This window comes from Hyperolius riggenbachi, chromosome 1 (genome assembly GCF_040937935.1).
Source record: "Hyperolius riggenbachi isolate aHypRig1 chromosome 1, aHypRig1.pri, whole genome shotgun sequence".
In the NCBI taxonomy this organism is placed as follows: Eukaryota; Metazoa; Chordata; class Amphibia; order Anura; family Hyperoliidae; genus Hyperolius; species Hyperolius riggenbachi.
The window spans coordinates 1,503,459-1,526,811 of NC_090646.1; the positions used below are offsets into that span (position 1 = coordinate 1,503,459).

The window sequence follows — 23,353 nt, forward strand, 5'->3', positions numbered from 1 at the left end:
AGAGGCAGAGGAGTGACAGTCCTGGTGGAGTAGGGGTGGTGTCAGAGGCAGAGGAGTGACAGTGCTGGTAGAGTAGGGGTGATGTCAGAGACAGAGGAGTGACAGTCCTGGTGGAGTAGGGGTGGTGTCAGAGGCAGAGGAGTGACAGTGCTGGTAGAGTAGGGGTGGTGTCAGAGGCAGAGGAGTGACAGTCCTGGTAGAATAGGGGTGGTGTCAGAGGCAGAGGAGTGACAGTGCTGGTAGAGTAGGGCTGGTGTCAGAGGCAGAGGAGTGACAGTGCTGGTGGAGTAGGGGTGGTGTCAGAGGCAGAGGAGTGACAGTGCTGGTAGAGTAGGGGTGGTGTCAGAGGCAGAGGAGTGACAGTCCTGGTAGAATAGGGGTGGTGTCAGAGGCAGAGGAGTGACAGTGCTGGTAGAGTAGGGCTGGTGTCAGAGGCAGAGGAGTGACAGTGCTGGTGGAGTAGGGGTGGTGTCAGAGGCAGAGGAGTGACAGTGCTGGTAGAGTAGGGGTGGTGTCAGAGGCAGAGGAGTGACAGTCCTGGTAGAATAGGGGTGGTGTCAGAGGCAGAGGAGTGACAGTCCTGGTAGAGTAGGGGTGGTGTCAGAGGCAGAGGAGTGACAATGCTGTTAGAATAGGAGGTGGTGTCAGAGACAGAGGAGTGACAGTCCTGGGATAGGGGGTGGTGTCAGAGACAGAGGGGAGGCAGCCTGTGTTCTTGGCACCCAGCTGATAGATATCATGAGTGAACAAGTCAGAGAGGAGGGGGAGAGGGGCTGTCTCTCTGTGCAGCCTGTGAATGAGAGAAGTTACCGCAGACCTTCTATCTGTAGGACATTCCTTGAAATGTGTGGACCTCCCGTGATCAGAGCTGGACCCCCAAAATATCCACACAGTTCTGATGATTCTTGAAGACTGAAACATGATCTGCAGGAGTTCCTGATAAAAGCCGATCCCTGGAGACTGGTAACTCTGCTGGATCCTTGGTATCGGCTGTATTACTGGTCTCCTAGATTCCTGGGAAACACAGGTCCCTGCAAGAGATCCCTTGGGATTGGAAACCCTGGTGGATCCTGAGGAGTTTGGCCATAATATTGATTTAGTAGATCCCAGAATGAAGCAGATCCCTGGAGACTGGGAACCCTGGTGGATCCTGAGGAGTTTGGTCATAGAATTGAATTGTAATTTGTGAGATATAGCGCTCTAACAACATAGAATTGAATTAGTAGATCCTTGGAGACCTGGAACCCTGGTGGATCCTGAGGAGTTTGGCTGTAGTATTGAAGTACCAGATCCCTGGAGACCTGGAACCCTGGTGGATCCTGAAGAGTTTGGCTGTAGTATTGAAGTACCAGATCCCTGGAGACCTGGAACCCTGGTGGATCCTGAGGAGTTTGGCTGTAGTATTGAATTAGTAGATCCCTGGGGACTTGGAACCGTGGTGGATCCTGAAGAGTTTGGCTGTAGTATTGAAGTATTAGATCCCTGGAGACTGGAACCCTGGTGGATCCTGAGGAGCTTGGCTGTAGTATTGAATTAGTAGATCCCTGGAGACTGGGAACCCTGGTGGATCCTGAGGAGTTTGGCTGTAGTATTGAATAAGTAGATCCTAAGTCGAAGCTGATCCTTGGAGACTGGAAGTGTAGTGGGTTGCGGATCTGGTCTTCGCTGTGGTGACCATGTTCTGCCGCAATCACCGCAGTCGTGTGACGGTGGCACGATGCTCGGCCCTGGAGATGGAGATCCGAAGGGGGCGATTCCGAAGGAGTATGTTCATTGAAACTCCCCAGGTAGGTCCTCTTCATTCACCCTAACCCCCATGTCCTAGTCTTGTATGATTTGTGTGTGTTCCTGGGTGGGCAAATGGGTGTAAACTGACCCCCACACACTTGCAGATTGCACAGAACAGTCATTCCTGATTTAGTGAAAGTCAATGATTCCAGTGATCTGTCACGCATGCCGGAAATGCTGGACCTGACCTCCTCTCAGTTTTGGTTGCCTCTTCAGGAAATTCTTCAGAAATACTTAAAGACCAACACATGACTCCAGACCTCCCTTCACAGTGACTGAAATCGTGTGTCTTCATATGAGTGGGTTGTGTGCCACTGAACCATGGCTAGCAGATTGTTCTTAATAAATAGTTATTTGGGTTGAAAAAAAGACAAACGTCCATCGAGTTCAACCAGAAAACAAAGTACAACACCAGCCTGCTCCCTCACATATCCCTGTTGATCCAGAGGAAGGCAAAAAACCCTTACAAGGCATGGTCCAAAAGGGAAAAAAATTCCTTCCCAACTCCAGATGGCAATCAGATAAAATACATGGATCAACATCATTAGGCATTACCTAGTAATTGTAGCCATGGATGTCTTTCAACGCAAGGAAAGCATCTAAGCCCCCTTTAAATGCAGGTATAGAGTTTGCCATAACTACTTCCTGTGGCAATGCATTTCACATCTTAATCACTCTTACTGTAAAGAACCCTTTCCTAAATAAATGGCTAAAACGTTTTTCCTCCATGCGCAGAGCATCCTTTGAGAAAGCCTAGGGACAAAACGCTCATCCGCCAAGCTATTATATTGCCCTCTGATGTATTTATACGGCTCGTTTTATGCGCCGGATCGAGCCAGCGGCTCGATGCCGGCGCATCCCCGCTTGTCCGCGCGTGCGTGCAGATTGATTGCCGCTCGTCCCCGCCGGCAGACAATGGCAGGGAATCGAGTGGTGATAAGGAAGCGCCGGCAGGGACGAGTGGCAATCGATCCGCGTGCACGCGCGGACAAGCGGGGATGCGCCGGCATCGAGCGGGCGCGGGTCGAGCGGCATGATCGTGCCAGCTGAATATTATCAGCTCGCCGGATCAGCTGGTCGATACACGGTACAGAAACGTACCGTGTATCCCCAGCATAAGGCGTCTTTTCTCTAGACTAAATAAACCCAGTTTATCTAACCTTTCTTGGTAAGTGAGACCTTCCATCCCACGTATCAATTTTGTTTCTCGTCTCTGCACCTGCTCTAAAACTGCAATATCTTTCCTGTAATGTGGTGCCCAGAACTGAATTCCATATTCCAGATGTGGCCTTACTAGAGAGTTAAACAGGGGCAATATTATGCTAGCATCTCGAGTTTTTATTTCCCTTTTAATGCATCCCAAAATGTTGTTAGCTTTAGCTGCAGCTGCTTGGCATTGAGTACGATTATTTAACTTGTTGTCGATGAGTACTCCTAAGTCCTTCTCCAAGTTTGATGTCCCCAACTGTATCCCATTTATTTTGTATGGTGCTAGACCATTGGTATGACCAAAATGCATGACTTTAAACACAGATGGCTTCATGTATGGTCTCCATTCTCTCTGTATCGCTGCCTCTCCCTCCCAGGATCTGTCCAGTGGAATGAGAGATGTGCCAATGCATAGATGTGGCCTGCAATACCCATATGTGTCACATTCAACCATCACCAGGACGGGCAAAGCCACCCAATTTCCCTGTTACCTCATGGGTAAAATCTCTGGTGGCTTCTCTGGCAGGCCGGTGAGAGCTTCCGCCTCTGGCTGCTTGCTTGTTCCATGTCACTTAAGGTCCATACACACATCCAATTTTTATCTGACAATGACTGGACAATTTTACCACTGCCGTGTAGTATGAGGGACAGACAGCTAAGGCTGGGTACACACACGATGTTTAACGGGCAGTCATCTGCAGATCAGATCCACCGGGATGGATCTGAAAGTTTGAGGAATGTGGTTATTAGATTGGATGGTTGTACAGTGTGTGGCCATGTCTGTTAGGGTTGGATGAGTGTAGGAGGGCAGCAGAGGGTAATCAGTGGGATTGGATGGTTGTACTGTGTGTGGCCATGTCTGTTAGGGTTGGATGTGTGTAGGAGGGCAGCAGAGGGTAATCAGTGAGATTGGTGGTTAGATTGGATGGTTGTACAGTGTGTGGCCATGTCTGTTAGGGTTGGAAGTGTGTAGGAGGACAGCACAGGGTAATCAGTGGGATTGGTGGTTAGATTGGATGGTTGTACAGTGTGTGGCCATGTCTGTTAGAGTTGGATGTGTGTAGGAGGGCAGCAGAGGGTAATCAGTGAGATTGGTGGTTAGATTGGATGGTTGTACAGTGTGTGGCCATGTCTGTTAGGGTTGGATGTGTGTAGGAGGGCAGCAGAGGGTAATTAGTGAGATTGGTGGTTAGATTGGATGGTTGTACATTGTGTGGCCATGTCTGTTAGGGTTGGATGTGTGTAGGAGGGCAGCAGAGGGTAATCAGTGGGATTGGTGGTTAGATTGGATGGTTGTACAGTGTGTGGCCATGTCTGTTAGGGTTGGATGTGTGTAGGAGGACAGCAGAGGGTAATCAGTGAGATTGGTGATTAGATTGGATGGTTGTACAGTGTGTGGCCATGTCTGTTAGGGTTGGATGTGTGTAGGAGGGCAGTAGAGGGTAATCAGTGAGATTGGTGGTTAGATTGGATGGTTGTACAGTGTGTGGCCATGTCTGTTAGGGTTGGATGTGTGTAGGAGGGCAGCAGAGGGTAATCAGTGAGAGTGGATGGTTGTACAGTGTGTGGCCATGTCTGTTAGGGTTGGATGTGTGTAGGAGGACAGCAGAGGGTAATCAGTGTGATTGGTGGTTAGATTGGATGGTTGTACAGTGTGTGGCCATGTCTGTTAGGGTTGGATGTGTGTAGGAGGGCAGCAGAGGGTAATCAGTGAGATTGGTGATTAGATTGGATGGTTGTACAGTGTGTGGCCATGTCTGTTAGGGTTGGATGTGTGTAGGAGGGCAGCAGAGGGTAATCAGTGGGATTGGTGGTTAGATTGGATGGTTGTACAGTGTGTGGCCATGTCTGTTAGGGTTGGATGTGTGTAGGAGAGCAGCAGAGGGTAATCAGTGAGATTGGTGGTGAGATTGGATGGTTGTACAGTGTGTGGCCATGTCTGTTAGGGTTGGATGTGTGTAGGAGGACAGCAGAGGGTAATCAGTGAGATTGGTGGTTAGATTGGATGGTTGTACAGTGTGTGGCCATGTCTGTTAGGGTTGGATGTGTGTAGGAGGGCAGCAGAGGGTAATCAGTGAGATTGGTGGTTAGATTGGATGGTTGTACGGTGTGTGGCCATGTCTGTTAGGGTTGGATGTGTGTAGGAGGACAGCAGAGGGTAATCAGTGAGATTGGTGGTTAGATTGGGTGGTTGTACAGTGTGTGGCCATGTCTGTTAGAGTTGGATGTGTGTAGGAGGGCAGCAGAGGGTAATCAGTGAGATTGGTGGTGGGATTGGATGGTTGTACAGTGTGTGGCCATGTCTGTTAGAGTTGGATGTGTGTAGGAGGGCAGCAGAGGGTAATCAGTGAGATTGGTGGTTAGATTGGATGGTTGTACAGTGTGTGGCCATGTCTGTTAGAGTTGGATGTGTGTAGGAGGGCAGCAGAGGGTAATCAGTGAGATTGGATGGTTGTACAGTGTGTGGCCATGTCTGTTAGGGTTGGATGTGTGTAGGAGGGCAGCAGAGGGTAATCAGTGAGATTGGTGGTTAGATTGGATGGTTGTACAGTGTGTGGCCATGTCTGTTAGGGTTGGATGTGTGTAGGAGGGCAGCAGAGGGTAATCAGGGAGATTGGTGGTTAGATTGGATGGTTGTACAGTGTGTGGCCATGTCTGTTAGGGTTGGATGTGTGTAGGAGGGCAGCAGAGGGTAATCAGTGGGATTGGATGGTTGTACAGTGTGTGGCCATGTCTGTTAGGGTTGGATGTGTGTAGGAGGGCAGCAGAGGGTAATCAGTGAGATTGGTGGTTAGATTGGATGGTTGTACAGTGTGTGGCCATGTCTGTTAGGGTTGGATGTGTGTAGGAGGGCAGCAGAGGGTAATCAGTGGGATTGGTGGTTAGATTGGATGGTTGTACAGTGTGTGGCCATGTCTGTTAGGGTTGGATGTGTGTAGGAGGACAGCAGAGGGTAATTAGTGAGATTGGATGGTTGTACAGTGTTTGGCCATGTCTGTTAGGGTTGGATGTGTGTAGGAGGGCAGCAGAGGGTAATCAGTGAGATTGGTGGTTAGATTGGATGGTTGTACAGTGTGTGGCCATGTCTGTTAGGGTTGGATGTGTGTAGGAGGGCAGCAGAGGGTAATCAGTGAGATTGGTGGTTAGATTGGATGGTTGTACAGTGTGTGGCCATGTCTGTTAGGGTTGGATGTGTGTAGGAGGGCAGCAGAGGGTAATCAGTGAGATTGGTGGTTAGATTGGATGGTTGTACAGTGTGTGGCCATGTCTGTTAGAGTTGGATGTGTGTAGGAGGGCAGCAGAGGGTAATCAGTGAGATTGGTGGTTAGATTGGATGGTTGTACAGTGTGTGGCCATGTCTGTTAGGGTTGGATGTGTGTAGGAGGACAGCAGAGGGTAATTAGTGAGATTGGATGGTTGTACAGTGTTTGGCCATGTCTGTTAGGGTTGGATGTGTGTAGGAGGGCAGCAGAGGGTAATCAGTGAGATTGGTGGTTAGATTGGATGGTTGTACAGTGTGTGGCCATGTCTGTTAGGGTTGGATGTGTGTAGGAGGGCAGCAGAGGGTAATCAGTGAGATTCGTGGTTAGATTGGATGGTTGTACAGTGTGTGGCCATGTCTGTTAGGGTTGGATGTGTGTAGGAGGGCAGCAGAGGGTAATCAGTGAGATTGGTGGTTAGATTGGATGGTTGTACAGTGTGTGGCCATGTCTGTTAGAGTTGGATGTGTGTAGGAGGGCAGCAGAGGGTAATCAGTGAGATTGGTGGTTAGATTGGATGGTTGTACAGTGTGTGGCCATGTCTGTTAGGGTTGGATGTGTGTAGGAGGGCAGCAGAGGGTAATCAGTGAGATTGGTGGTTAGATTGGATGGTTGTACGGTGTGTGGCCATGTCTGTTAGGGTTGGATGTGTGTAGGAGGGCAGCAGAGGGTAATCAGTGAGATTGGTGGTTAGATTGGATGGTTGTACAGTGTGTGGCCATGTATGTTAGGGTTGGATGTGTGTAGGAGGGCAGCAGAGGGTAATCAGTGAGATTGGTGATTAGATTGGATGTTTGTACAGTGTGTGGCCATGTCTGTTAGGGTTGCATGTGTGTAGGAGGGCAGCAGAGGGTAATCAGTGAGATTGGTGGTGAGATTGGATGGTTGTACAGTGTGTGGCTATGTCTGTTAGAGTTGGATGTGTGTAGGAGGGCAGCAGAGGGTAATCAGTGAGATTGGTGGTGGGATTGGATGGTTGTACAGTGTGTGGCCATGTCTGTTAGGGCTGGATGTGTGTAGGAGGACAGCAGAGGGTAATCAGTGGGATTGGTGGTTAGATTGGATGGTTGTACGGTGTGTGGCCATGTCTGTTAGAGTTGGATGTGTGTAGGAAGGCAGCAGAGGGTAATCAGTGGGATTGGGTGGTTGTACAGTGTGTGGCCATGTCTGTTAGAGTTGGATGTGTGTAGGAAGGCAGCAGAGGGTAATCAGTGGGATTGGATGGTTGTACAGTGTGTGGCCATGTCTGGAGAGCAGTGTGATCAGTGTGTGGCTTTTCTCAGGCAGTAACAATCATTAACAGGTGGTTGTTCAGTAGTAATGTGAGTCCTCCTCCGTCCTCCTCGTACTCCCTGACCTGTCTGCCCTCCACCCACCTGTCTGGCCACACAGGAGGCATGTATGAGGTGTGTACGGAGGAAGTCATGTGTGAGGTGAGCCGTGATTCCGGCTCTGAGGATTTCCACACTCTGCTGTGACTCATGTGCTGTATTCCTGTCCCAGCATGTCACCCCTCGCTGATATCCCGCCAATACCACAGCTATGTGGCCCCAGGCGTCATACATTGTGTATAACATGTATCTGACCCTCCAGACTCCATACTTCTTCTATAATGTGTATCTGACCCTCCAGACTCCATACTTTTTCTATAATGTGTATCTGACCCTCCAGACTCCATACTTCTTCTATAATGTGTATCTGACCCTCCAGACTCCATACTGCTTCTATAATGTGTATCTGATCCTCCATAGTTACATAGTTATTTTGGTTGAAAAGAGACATACGTCCATCGAGTTCAACCAGAGAACAAAGTACAACACCAGCCTGCTCCCTCACATATCCCTGTTGATCCAGAGGAAGGCAAAAAACCCTTACAAGGCATGGTCCAATTAGCCCCTAAAGGGAAAAATTCCTTCCCGACTCCAGATGGCAATCAGATAAAATCCCTGGATCAACATCACTGGGCATTACCTAGTAATTGTAGCCATGGATGTCTTTCAATGCAAGGAAAGCATCTAAGCCCCCTTTAAATGCAGGTATAGAGTTTGCAATAACGACTTCCTTTGGCAATGCATTCCACATCTTAATCACTCTAACTGTAAAGAACCCTTTCCTAAATAAATGGCTAAAACGTTTTTCCTCCATGCGCAGATCATGTCCTCTAGTCCTTTGAGAAGACCTAGGGACAAAAAGCTCATCCGCCAAGCTATTATATTGCCCTCTGATGTATTTATACATGTTAATTAGATCCCCTCTAAGGCGTCTTTTCTCTAGACTAAATAAACCCAGTTTATCTAACCTTTCTTGATAAGTGAGACCTTCCATCCCACGTATCAATTTTGTTGCTCGTCTCTGCACCTGCTCTAAAAGTGCAATATCTTTTTTGTAATGTGGTGCCCAGAACTGAATTCCATATTCCAGATGTGGCCTTACTAGAGAGTTAAACAGGGGCAATATTATGCTAGCATCTCGAGTTTTTATTTCCCTTTTAATGCATCCCAAAATTTTGTTAGCTTTAGCTGCAGCTGCTTGGCATTGAGTACGATTATTTAACTTGTTGTCGATGAGTACTCCTAAGTCCTTCTCCAAGTTTGATGTCCCCAACTGTATCCCATTTATTTTGTATGGTGCTAGACCATTGGTACGACCAAAATGCATGACCTTACATTTGTCAACATTGAATTTCATCTGCCATGTATGTGCCCATATAGCCATCCTATCCAGATCCTGTTGCAATATGACACTATCTTCCTGAGAGTTGATGATTCTGCACAATTTTGTATCATCTGCAAAAATAGCAACATTGCTCACTACTGCATCCACTAGGTCATTAATAAATAAATTGAAGAGCACTGGACCCAGTACAGACCCCTGTGGGACCCCACTGCTAACAGTCTCCCATTTTGAGTACGATCCATTGACCACAACTCTTTGTTTTCTGTCCATTAGCCAGTTCCCTATCCATGAACACAGACTCTTCCCCAGTCCTTGCATCCTCAACTTTTGCACCAGACTTTTGAGGGGAACAGTGTCGAAGGCCTTTGCAAAGTCCAAGTATATCACATCTACAGCATTGCCAATATCCATATTAGCATTCACTACCTCATAAAAGCTGAGCATGTTAATCAAACAGGACCTGTCTTTAGTAAACCCATGTTGATGCTGAGAAATAAGATTATTTTCTACTATGAAGTCATGTATAGTATCTCTTAGTAACCCCTCAAATAGTTTGCATACAACTGATGTTAAGCTCTATAATTTCCTGGATCTGATTTTTTGCCCTTCTTAAATAATGGGAAAACGTGGGCTGTACGCCAATCCACTGGGACTCTGGCAGTTGCAAGAGAGTCACAAAAGATAAGATAAAGGGGTTTATCTATAACTGAACTTAATTCCCTTAGGACCCGAGGATGCATGCCATCCGGGCCAGGTGCCTTGTCTATTTTTAATTTAGTCTTGCCTTCACTTCTTCCTGTGTTAAGTATTTAATATTACAGTTGGAAGATTGAGACTCTTCTGCCTCTGTAATTTGCAACAGTGCTGTTTTTCCTTTGTGAAGACAGAAGCAAAGAAAGCATTTAATAACTCTGCCTTACCTTGGTCATCCACCATTGAGTTCCCACCCTCATCCTTTAAGAGTCCTATACAGTCAACCTTTCTTTTTTTAGAGTTAATGTACTTGTAAAACTTTTTTGGGTTAGATTTGATATCCCTAGCGATTTGATTTTCAGCTTCGATCTTTGCCTGCCTAATTTCTTTTTTACAATTGTTATTGCACTCCTTATAATTGCTTAGTGCAGCCTCGGTCCCCTCCTGTTTTAGGACCTTATAGGCATTCTTTTTCCTCTTCATTGGACCCTAACCTTTCTATTCATCCATAGAGGCCTTTTTTTTATTCCTAGACATTTTGTTTCCATATGGGATATACATACTACAATATTAATTGAGTATAAGTTTAGAAGCTTGCCATTTCCCTTCAGTGTCTTCCCCTTGTAGTACATTATCCCAGTTCACCAAACTTAGTGCCTGCCTAATTTGATTGAACTTTGCTTTTCTAAAATTCATAGTTTTAGTGGTCCCGCTGCCCCGTGGCCTATCAGTCACCAGATCAAACGTTATCATGTTGTGATTACTATTTCCCAAATGTTCTTGAACCTGCACATTTGATACATTATCTGGTCTATTAGAAATGATCAGATCCAGTAACGCATTCCCCCTAGTTGGTTCCGTTACCATTTGAGTCAAGTAATTGTCCTGTAGTGCTGCCAGAAATCTGCTGCTTTTACCAGAATGGGTAGCCTCAATACTCCAGTCAATGTCTGGAAAGTTGAAGTCGCCCATAATTATGACCTCATTTTTACTTGCAGCTTTTTCAATCTGCTGTAGTAATCGCAGTTCTGCAGCTTCATTAATAAGAGGTGGCCTGTAGCATACCCCAATAAGCAATTGGCAACTTTTATTTCCACCATGAATATTTACCCAAACGGACTCCACATCTTCGCAATCTTCCTCCATCTCATCGTTGAGGACAGCTGTAAGAGAATTCTTAACAAAGAGACAAACCCCTCCACCTTTTTTCCCTGTTCTATCCTTCCTAAACACATTGTATCCTTTTAAATTAGCTATCCAGTCAAGACTCCATATTTCTTCTATAATGTGTATCTGATCCTCCAGACTCCATACTTCTTCTATAGTGTGTATCTGATCCCCCAGACTCCATACTTCTTCTATAATGTGTATCTGACCCTCCAGACTCCATACTTCTTCTATAATGTGTATCTGATCCTCCAGACTCCATACTTCCTCTATAATGTGTATCTGATCCTCCAGACTCCATACTTCTTCTATAATGTATATCTGATCCTCCAGACTCCAAACTTCTTCTATAATGTGTATCTGATCCTCCAGACTCCATACTTCTTCTATAATGTGTATCTGACCCTCCAGACTCCATACTTCTTCTATAATGTGTATCTGACCCTCCAGACTCCATACTTCTTCTATAATGTGTATCTGATCCCCCAGACTCCATACTTCTTCTATAATGTGTATCTGACCCTCCAGACTCCATACTTCTTCTATAATGTGTATCGGACCCTCCAGACTCCATACTTCTTCTATAATGTGTATCTGACCCTCCAGACTCCATACTTCTTCTATAGTGTGTATCTGGTCCTCCAGACTCCATACTTCTTCTATAATGTGTATCTGACCCTCCAGACTCCATACTTCTTCTATAATGTGTATCTGATCCTCCAGACTCTATACTTCTTCTATAATGTGTATCTGATCCTCCAGACTCCATACTTCTTCTATAATGTGTATCTGACCTTCCAGACTCCATACTTCTTGTATAATGTGTATCTGATCCTCCAGACTCCATACTTCTTCTATAATGTGTATCGGACCCTCCAGACTCCATACTTCTTCTATAATGTGTATCTGACCCTCCAGACTCCATAATTCTTCTATAGTGTGTATCTGGTCCTCCAGACTCCATACTTCTTCTATAATGTGTATCTGACCCTCCAGACTCCATACTTCTTCTATAATGTGTATCTGATCCTCCAGACTCTATACTTCTTCTATAATGTGTATCTGATCCTCCAGACTCCATACTTCTTCTATAATGTGTATCTGATCCTCCAGACTCCATACTTCTTCTATAATGTGTATCTGACCCTCCAGACTCCATACTTCTTCTGTAATGTGTATCTGATCCTCCAGGCTCTATACTTCTTCTATAATGTGTATCTGACCCACCAGACTCCATACTTCTTCTATAATGTGTATCTGACCCTCCAGACTCTATACTTCTTCTATAATGTGTATCTGATCCTCCAGACTCCATACTTCTTCTATAATGTGTATCTGATCCTCCAGACTCCATACTTCTTCTATAATGTGTATCTGACCTTCCAGACTCCATACTTCTTGTATAATGTGTATCTGACCCTCCAGACTCCATACTTCTTCTATAATGTGTATCTGATCCTCCAGACTCCATACTTCTTCTATAGTGTGTATCTGATCCTCCAGACTCCATACTTCTTCTATAGTGTGTATCTGATCCTCCAGACTCCATACTTCTTCTATAATGTATATCTGATCCTCCAGACTCCATACTTCTTCTATAATGTGTATCTGACCCTCCAGACTCCATACTTCTTCTATAATGTGTATCTGATCTTCCAGACTCCATACTTCTTCTATAATGTGTATCTGACCCTCCAGACTCCATACTTCTTCTATAATGTGTATCTGATCCTCCAGACTCCATACTTCTTCTATAATGTATATCTGATCCTCCAGACTCCATACTTCTTCTATAATGTGTATCTGACCCTCCAGACTCCATACTTCTTCTATAATGTGTATCCGACCCTCCAGACTCCATACTTATTCTATAATGTGTATCTGATCCTCCAGACTCCATACTTCTTCTATAGTGTGTATCTGACCCTCCAGACTCCATACTTCTTCTATAGTGTGTATCTGATCCTCCAGACTCCATACTTCTTCTATAATGTGTATCTGATCCTCCAGACTCCATACTTCTTCTATAATGTGTATCTGATCCTCCAGACTCCATACTTCTTCTGTAATGTGTATCTGATCCTCCAGTCTCCATACTTCTTCTATAATGTGTATCTGATCCTCCAGACTCCATACTTCTTCTATAATGTGTATCTGACCCTCCAGACTCCATACTTCTTCTATAATGTGTATCTGACCCTCCAGACTCCATACTTCTTCTATAATGTGTATCTGATCCTCCAGACTCCATACTTCTTCTATAATATGTATCTGACCCACCAGACTCCATACTTCTTCTATAATGTGTATCTGACCCTCCAGACTCCATACTTCTTCTATAATGTGTATCTGACTCTCCAGACTCCATACTTCTTCTATAATGTGTATCTGACCCACCAGACTCCATACTTCTTCTATAATGTGTATCTAACCCTCCAGACTCCATACTTCTTCTATAGTGTGTATCTGACCCTCCAGACTCCATACTTCTTCTATAATGTCTATCTGACCCTCCAGACTCCATACTTCTTCTATAATGTGTATCTGATCCTCCAGACTCCATACTACTTCTATAATGTGTATCTGACCCTCCAGACTCCATACTTCTTGTATAATGTGTATCTGACCCTCCAGACTCCATACTTCTTCTATAATGTGTATCTGATCCTCCAGACTCCATACTTCTTCTATAATGTGTATCTGATCCTCCAGACTCCATACTTCTTCTATAATGTGTATCTGATCTTCCAGACTCCATACTTCTTCTATAATGTGTATCTGACCCTCCAGACTCCATACTTCTTCTATAATGTATATCTGACCCTCCAGACTCCATACTTCTTCTATAATGTGTATCTGACCCTCCATACTCCATACTTCTTCTATAATGTGTATCTGATCCTCCAGACTCCATACTTCTTCTATAATGTGTATCTGATCCTCCAGACTCCATACTTCTTCTATAATGTGTATCTGATCTTCCAGACTCCATACTTCTTCTATAATGTGTATCTGACCCTCCAGACTCCATACTTCTTCTATAATGTGTATCTGACCCTCCAGACTCCATACTTCTTCTATAATGTGTATCTGACCCTCCAGACTCCATACTTCTTCTGTAATGTGTATCTGATCCTCCAGGCTCCATACTTCTTCTATAATGTGTATCTGATCCTCCAGACTCCATACTTCTTCTATAATGTGTATCTGATCCTCCAGACTCCATACTTCTTCTATAAAGTGTATCTGGTCCTCCAGACTCCATACTCCTTCTATAATGTGTATCTGACCCTCCAGACTCCATACTTCTTCTATAATGTGTATCTGACCCTGCAGACTCCATACTTCTTCTATAATGTGTATCTGATCCTCCAGACTCCATACTTCTTCTATAATGTGTATCTGATCATCTAGACTCCATACTTCTTCTATAATGTATATCTGACCCTCCAGACTCCATACTTCTTCTATAGTGTGTATCTGATCCTCCAGACTCCATACTTCTTCTATAATGTGTATCTGATCCTCCAGACTCTATACTTCTTCTATAAAGTGTATCTGACCCTCCAGACTCCATACTTCTTCTATAATGTGTATCTGATCCTCCAGACTCCATACTTCTTCTATAGTGTGTATCTGATCCTCCAGACTCCATACTTCTTCTATAATGTGTATCTGACCCTCCAGACTCCATACTTCTTCTATAATGTGTATCTGATCATCTAGACTCCATACTTCTTCTATAATGTGTATCTGACCCTCCAGACTCCATACTTCTTCTATAATGTGTATCTGACCCACCAGACTCCATACTTCTTCTATAATGTGTATCTGACCCTCCAGACTCCATACTTCTTCTATAATGTCTATCTGACCCTCCAGACTCCATACTTCTTCTATAATGTGTATCTGATCCTCCAGACTCTATACTTCTTCTATAATGTGTATCCGACCCTCCAGACTCCATACTTCTTCTATAATGTGTATCTGATCCCCCAGACTCCATACTTCTTCCATAATGTGTATCTGACCCTCCAGACTCCATACTTCTTCCATAATGTGTATCTGACCCTCCAGACTCCATACTTCTTCTATAATGTGTATCTGATCCTCCAGACTCCATACTTCTTCCATAATGTATATCTGACCCTCCAGACTCCATACTTCTGCTATAATGTGTATCTGACCCTCCAGACTCCATACTTCTTCCATAATGTGTATCTGATCCTCCAGACTCCATACTTCTTCTATAATGTATATCTGACCCTCCAGACTCCATACTTCTTCTATAATGTGTATCTGACCCTCCAGACTCCATACTTCTTCTATAATGTATATCTGACCCTCCAGACTCCATACTTCTTCTATAATGTGTATCTGACCCTCCAGACTCTATACTTCTTCTATAATGTGTATCTGATCCTCCAGACTCCATACTTCTTCTATAATGTGTATCTGACCCTCCAGACTCCATACTTCTTCTATAATGTGTATCTGGTCCTCCAGACTCCATACTTCTTCTATAATGTGTATCTGATCCTCCAGACTCCATACTTCTTCTATAATGTGTATCTGACCCTCCAGACTCCATACTTCTTCTATAATGTGTATCTGACCCTCCAGACTCCATACTTCTTATATAATGTGTATCTGATCCTCCAGACTCCATACTTCTTCTATAGTGTGTATCTGACCCTCCAGACTCCATACTTCTTCTATAATGTATATCTGATCCTCCAGACTCTATACTTCTTCTATAATGTGTATCTGATCCTCCAGACTCCATACTTCTTCTATAATGTGTATCTTATCCTCCAGACTCCATACTTCTTCTATAATGTGTATCTGACCCTCCAGACTCCATACTTCTTCTATAATGTGTATCTGATCCTCCAGACTCCATACTTCTTCTATAATGTATATCTGATCCTCCAGACTCTATACTTCTTCTATAATGTGTATCTGATCCTCCAGACTCCATACTTCTTCTATAATGTGTATCTGACCCTCCAGACTCCATACTTCTTCTATAATGTGTATCTGACCCTCCAGACTCCATACTTCTTCTATAATGTGTATCCGACCCTCCAGACTCCATACTTCTTCTATAATGTATATCTGATCCTCCAGACTCTATACTTCTTCTATAATGTGTATCTGATCCTCCAGACTCCATACTTCTTCCATAATGTGTATCTGATCCTCCAGACTCCATACTTCTTCTATAATGTGTATCTGATCCTCCAGACTCCATACTTCTTCTATAATGTGTATCTGACCCTCCAGACTCCATACTTCTTCTATAATGTGTATCTGATCCTCCAGACTCCATACTTCCTCTATAATGTGTATCTGATCCTCCAGACTCCATACTTCTTCTATAATGTGTATCTGATCCTCCAGACTCCATAGATCGTCTATAATGTGTATCTGATCCTCCAGACTCCATACTTCTTCTATAATGTGTATCTGACCCACCAGACTCCATACTTCTTCTATAATGTGTATCCGACCCTCCAGACTCCATACTTCTTCTATAATGTGTATCTGACCCTCCAGACTCCATACTTCTTCTATAATGTGTATCTGACCCTCCAGACTCCATACTTCTTCTATAATGTGTATCTGACCCTCCAGACTCCATACTTCTTCTATAATGTGTATCTGACCCTCCAGACTCCATACTTCTTCTATAATGTGTATCTGATCCTCCAGACTCCATACTTCTTCTATAATGTGTATCTGACCCACCAGACTCCATACTTCTTCTATAATGTGTATCTGATCCCCCAGACTCCATACTTCTTCTATAATGTGTATCTGACCCTCCAGACTCCATACTTCTTCTATAATGTGTATCTGGTCCTCCAGACTCCATACTTCTTCTATAATGTGTATCTGACCCTCCAGACTCCATACTTCTTCTATAATGTGTATCTGATCCTCCAGACTCCATACTTCTTCTATAATGTGTATCTGACCCTCCAGACTCCATACTTCTTCTATAATGTGTATCTGACCCTCCAGACTCCATACTTCTTCTATAATGTGTATCTGACCCTCCAGACTCCATACTTCTTCTATAATGTGTATCTGACCCTCCAGACTCCATACTTCTTCTATAATGTGTATCTGACCCTCCAGACTCCATACTTCTTCTATAATGTGTATCTGACCCTCCAGACTCCATACTTCTTCTATAATGTGTATCTGACCCTCCAGACTCCATACTTCTTCCATAATGTGTATCTGACTCTCCAGACTCCATCACTCTTCCATACTATCAGTTTCCGGTCTCGTTAGAGTCTCGTGCACACATCGTAGCTGTGGCGTTCCTCCTTGTGTTATGACTTCTGGGTTTTCAGGAGACATGTTCCTCTCCTGGGCTTCTTTCTGCAGATCCAGCACCGTGCTCCTACAGGTAGGCCTGGATTATGTGATGTGCATCTATCCTGGCAAACACTACCTGGCCAGAGAGCATGTGAGGAGAAGACATCTTAGTAGTGTTGGCCTCACAATGCTCTATTCTGTCACATTTCACCAGACGTTGGTTAGAAGATTGGTTGATGCCACACCATGATGTATTCAGTCTAACACGACGTGGCCATCCGTATCCCGATTCTGCTCATGTCTGACCGGAGTATGTAGTGCACTTCATGTTGTATCATAGGTAAGATCATGGGGTTTGTAATGGCGCATGGCACACGCCAATATTAACATTGCTAGTCATTTGGCCTGTTTATTAACGGGCGCTAGGTTGTATAGTACCTCCTGCCATACTACGCATGTGCACGTTGCGTTCACGCATGCGCTGTCCTGTGTGGATGAGCCCTAAAGATATCAAAGGTTGGAGAGTGACGGATGTGCTGTGAGAGGGCATTCCAGAGGAGGGGTGAGGCACGTGAGAAATCTTGTACATGTGAATGTGAGGAGGTGATTGTAGAGGACAGAAGAAGCTTGTGTGCAGATCTGAGATTGCGGTTGGGTTGTGTTAACTGGAGAATAGTGAGGACATGTACGGGAGAGAGATTGTGGAGAGCTTGTAGGTGAGGGGTTAGGAGTAGCTACAGCCATGTCTACGGGAACTCAGGGAGGAGCATGTGACTTTGTTGGGTTAACTGATGGATGATAGGAGGAGGCAGCCTGGGACATATCAGATCATAGTGAGGAGGGAGAGAAGTGTGTGAATTAGTGTCTGTGGGGTTATATGTGCAGCTTCTGTAGTGAGAGGGCAGCCTGGGACATATCAGATCATAGTGAGGGAGAGAAGTGTGTGAATTAGTGTCTGTCTGGTTATATGTGCAACATCTGTAGTGAGAGGGCAGCCTGGGACATATCAGATCATAGTGAGGAGAGAGAGAAGTGTGTGAATTAGTGTCTGTGGGGTTATATGTGCAGCTTCTGTAGTGAGAGGGCAGCCTGGGACATATCAGATCATAGTGAGGAGAGAGAGAAGTGTGTGAATTAGTGTCTGTCTGGTTATATGTGCAGCATCTGTAGTGAGAGGGCAGCCTGGGACATATCAGATCATAGTGAGGGAAAGAAGTGTGTGAATTAGTGTGTGCTTGTATCTGGTCTGGCTGTAGATGGAAGTCCTGGATAATGAGTGTTGCATGTTTGCAGTAATATTATCCGCTAGGTTAGTTTGGGATCCAGGGCTGGCGTGTATTGGGAGAAGGGTGGGCCTTACATGCCACGCCTCCAGGTCCAGGCCTGAGTCTGAGAGACGCTGTGGAGAGGACACAGGGGTGGTATGCAGTAACCCGAGGTCAGAGCTGACACATAAGCAGAGTGCTGTACAGACAGTGTGATAGATAAGCAGAGTGCTGTACAGACAGTGTGATACAGACAGTGTCTTTACAGCACTCTGCTTCTCTGTCCCACTGTCCGTACAGCACTCTGCTTATCTAACACACTGTCTGTACAGCACTCTGCTTATCTATCACACTGTCTGTACAGCACTCTGCTTATCTATCACACTATCTGTACAGCACTCTGCTTATCTATCACACTGTCCGTACAGCACTCTGCTTATCTATCACACTGTCTGTACAGCACTCTGCTTATCTATCACACTGTCTGTACAGCACTCTGCTTATCTATCACACTGTCTGTACAGCACTCTGCTTATCTATCACACTGTCTGTACAGCACTCTGCTTATCTATCACACTGTCTGTACAGCACTCTGCTTATCTATCACACTGTCTGTACAGCACTCTGCTTATCTAACACACTGTCTGTACAGCACTCTGCTTATCTATCACACTGTCTGTACAGCACTCTGCTTATCTATCACACTGTCTGTACAGCACTCTGCTTATCTATCACACTGTCCGTACAGCACTCTGCTTATCTATCACACTGTCTGTTCAGCACTCTGCTTATCTATCACACTGTCTGTACAGCACTCTGCTTATCTATCACACTGTCTGTACAGCACTCTGCTTATCTATCACACTGTCCGTACAGCACTCTGCTTATCTATCACACTGTCCGTACAGCACTCTGCTTATCTATCACACTGTCTGTACAGCACTCTGCTTATCTATCACACTGTCTGTACAGCACTCTGCTTATCTATCACACTGTCTGTACAGCACTCTGCTTATCTATCACACTGTCTGTACAGCACTCTGCTTATCTATCACACTGTCTGTTCAGCACTCTGCTTATCTATCACACTGTCCGTACAGCACTCTGCTTATCTATCACACTGTCTGTACAGCACTCTGCTTATCTATCACACTGTCCGTACAGCACTCTGCTTATCTATCACACTGTCCGTACAGCACTCTGCTTATCTATCACACTGTCTGTACAGCACTCTGCTTATCTATCACACTGTCTGTACAGCACTCTGCTTATCTATCACACTGTCTGTTCAGCACTCTGCTTATCTATCACACTGTCTGTACAGCACTCTGCTTATCTATCACACTGTCTGTACAGCACTCTGCTTATCTATCACACTGTCCGTACAGCACTCTGCTTATCTATCACACTGTCTGTACAGCACTCTACTTATCTATCACACTGTCTGTACAGCACTCTGCTTATCTATCACACTGTCTGTACAGCACTCTGCTTATCTATCACACTGTCTGTACAGCACTCTGCTTATCTATCACACTGTCTGTACAGCACTCTGCTTATCTATCACACTGTCCGTACAGCACTCTGCTTATTTATCACACTGTCTGTACAGCACTCTGCTTATCTATCACACTGTCTGTACAGCACTCTCCTTATCTATCACACTGTCTGTACAGCACTCTGCTTATCTATCACACTGTCCGTACAGCACTCTGCTTTTCTTTTTTTTTTTTTTTGTATTAAAGAGCTTTATTGAACAGATTATCAAATATAAAAATGCTTAAAATAGCAAGACAAATAACATCTCATTTGCAATTGACACACATGAACACAAAAAGCTAATATGCTAACATAGATATGTTGCTAATATATGCAAAAGATGAGTTGAGAGCACAGTCCAGAGCGCTGAACCGCTGAACCTGGGAAATGGGGCACAGGGGTACCTCCGGCTGAGATCCCAGGGATCAGTCCATATCTTGAATCTCTGTGATGGGGTCATAGTGCTCTCTTTATTATTGGTAGTTGAAAAGAGAGAAAACTTAAACGAAATAGGAAAAGAGAAAAAAAAAAAAGAAAGAGGAAAAAAAAATGAAGGAAAGAAAGAACCTAGTATAGCAAAATACAAGAGTCCTGAGTAACAAAAAGCCTGCGTGCTACCATATAATTTATGCACACTAGTGTCCAGGGGAAACTAAAGGTGCCTGTATGCCTTCCAAGTATCCCAGATAAGGTCATATCTCGACATGTTCTCAATACTGTAGTAATACACACGGTCCATCAACATCATTAGATCTAGACGCTGAATAACCAGTGCTAACTCTAGATCAGAGGATTTCCATTTGAAGGCAATTGACCAGTGTGCGGCCAGTAACATATATCTATATAGGGGTCTGAGTCTGCCTGGAACATCATCGTTGGATATATACAAGAGGGCCGAACACCTCCCGTATCAGAGTTTTCCATGAATCCCAAAATTGCTGCGCGATGGGGCAGTCCCAAAAAACATGTATCAGGGTTCCTTCCATATTGCAACCTCGAAAGCAAGTCGAGGGGGCTGAGGCGTAGGTTTTATGTATTTTAGTCGGGGTATAATACCACCAACACATGAGCTCTATTGCAGTATCTTTTACCATGTTCATACCTCCCAACATTTTGAGATGAGAAAGAGGGACACTTAAGCCACACCCCTGCCACACCCCTAACCACGCCCCCATCGCACCCCTAGTCACGCATACCATAAAGATTTCATAAGAAAAGTATGTCATTTTATAATTTAAACTACACTGGTCCTTTCTATCCTGGTTCATTTTCCTTCATAACGCATGGAAATAAGAAATATGTGAGTTTAAAGGATGAGTATAAAGTTTAGAGTCTATTTAACACATTTTTCAGTAGGTCTGTTCATCAGTCCTGTGAGAGGGACAAATGAGGAGGAAAGAGCGACAGAGAGACAGGGCTCCCAAAGAGGGACAGTTGGGAGATAAGGGAGAGGGGGACACACAGCATGGCAGGGGACACTGGAGAGGGGGACACACAGCAGGGCAGGGGACACTGGAGAGGGGGACACACAGCATGGCAGGGAGGGGACACACAGCATGGCAGGGGACACTGGAGAGGGGGACACACAGCATGGCAGGGGACACTGGAGAGGGGGACACACAGCATGGCAGGGGACACTGGAGAGGGGGACACACAGCATGGCAGGGGACACTGGAGAGGGGGACACACAGCATGGCAGGGGACACTGGAGAGGGGGACACACAGCATGGCAGGGAGGGGACACACAGCATGGCAGGGGACACTGGAGAGGGGGACACACAGCATGGCAGGGGACACTGGAGAGGGGGACACACAGCATGGCAGGGGACACTGGAGAGGGGGACACACAGCATGGCAGGGGACACTGGAGAGGGGGACACACAGCATGGCAGGGGACACTGGAGAGGGGGACACACAGCATGGCAGGGGACACTGAAGAGGGGGACTCACAGCAGGGTAGGGGGCACTGGGGAGGGGGACACACAGCATGGCAGGGGACACTGAAGAGGGAGACTCACAGCAGGGTAGGGGGCACTGGGGAGGGGGACACACAGCATGGCAGGGGACATTGGAGAGGAAGACACAGCAGGGCAGGGGACACTGGAGATGGGGACACACAGCATGGCAGGGCAGGGGACACTGAAGAGGAGGAAACACAGCATGGCAGGGGGCACTGGAGAGGGGGACACACAGCATGGCAGGGGACACTGAAGAGGGGGACTCACAGCATGGCAGGGGACACTGAAGAGGGGGACTCACAGCATGGCAGGGGACACTGGAGAGGAAGACACAGCATGGCAGGGGACACTGGAGAGGGGGACACACAGCAGGGCAGGGGACACTGAAGAGGGCTACACACAGCATGGCAGGGGACACTGAAGAGGGGGACTCACAGCATGGCAGAGGACACTGGATATGGTGACACACAGCTTGGCAGGGGACACTGGAGAGGGGGACACACAGCATGGCAGAGGACACTGGATATGGTGACACACAGCTTGGCAGGGGACACTGGAGAGGGGGACACACAGCATGGCAGAGGACACTGGATATGGTGACACACAGCATGGCAGGGGATACTGGAGAGGGGGACTCACAGCATGGCAGAGGACACTGGATATGGTGACACACAGCATGGCAGGGGACACTGGAGAGGGGGACTCACAGCATGGCAGAGGACACTGGAGAGGGGGACTCACAGCATGGCAGAGGACACTGGATATGGTGACACACAGCATGGCAGGGGACACTGGAGAGGAAGACACAGCAGGGTAGGGGGCACTGGAGAGGGGGACACAAAGCATGGCAGGGGGCACTGGAGAGGGACACACAGCATGGCAGGGCAGGGGACACTGGAGTGGTGGACACACAGCATGGCAGGGAGGGGACACTGGAGATGAGGACACACTGCATGGCAGGGCAGTGGACACTGAAGAGAAGGAAACACAGCAGGGCAAGGGGACACTGGAGAGGGGGACTCACAGCATGGCAGGGGACACTGGAGAGGGGGACACACAGCATGGCAGGGGACACTGAAGAGGGGTACACACAGCATGGCAGGGGACACTGAAGAGGGGGACTCACAGCATGGCAGGGGACACTGGAGAGGGGGACTCACAGCATGGCAGGGGGCACTGGAGAGGGGGACACACAGCATGGCAGGGGGCACTGGAGAGGGACACACAGCATGGCAGGGCAGGGGACACTGGATTGGTGGACACACAGCATGGCAGGGAGGGGACACTGAGAGGGACACACAGCATGGCAGGGAGGGGACACTGAGAGGGACACACAGCATGGCAGGGAGGGGACACTGAGAGGGACACACAGCATGGCAGAGAGGGGACACTGAGAGGGACACAGCATGGCAGGGAGGGGACACTGAGAGGGACACAGCATGGCAGGGAGGGGACACTGAGAGGGACA

At 46.0% G+C, this 23,353-nt stretch overlaps 1 protein-coding gene across 2 annotated transcripts in view; it reads left to right on the top strand.

Annotated features, from left to right (window-relative positions):
- The first annotated feature begins 746 nt into the window (after positions 1-746).
- RTKN (rhotekin) overlaps positions 747-23,353 on the top strand; it is a 197,450-nt gene continuing 174,843 nt past the window's right edge. For both annotated transcript variants that reach the window (XM_068273571.1, XM_068273587.1), the window contains exon 1: positions 747-1,787. In XM_068273571.1, the coding sequence (XP_068129672.1) occupies positions 1,677-1,787 (111 nt within the window). In that variant the 5' untranslated portion in view covers positions 747-1,676. The remainder of the gene's footprint in view (positions 1,788-23,353) is intronic.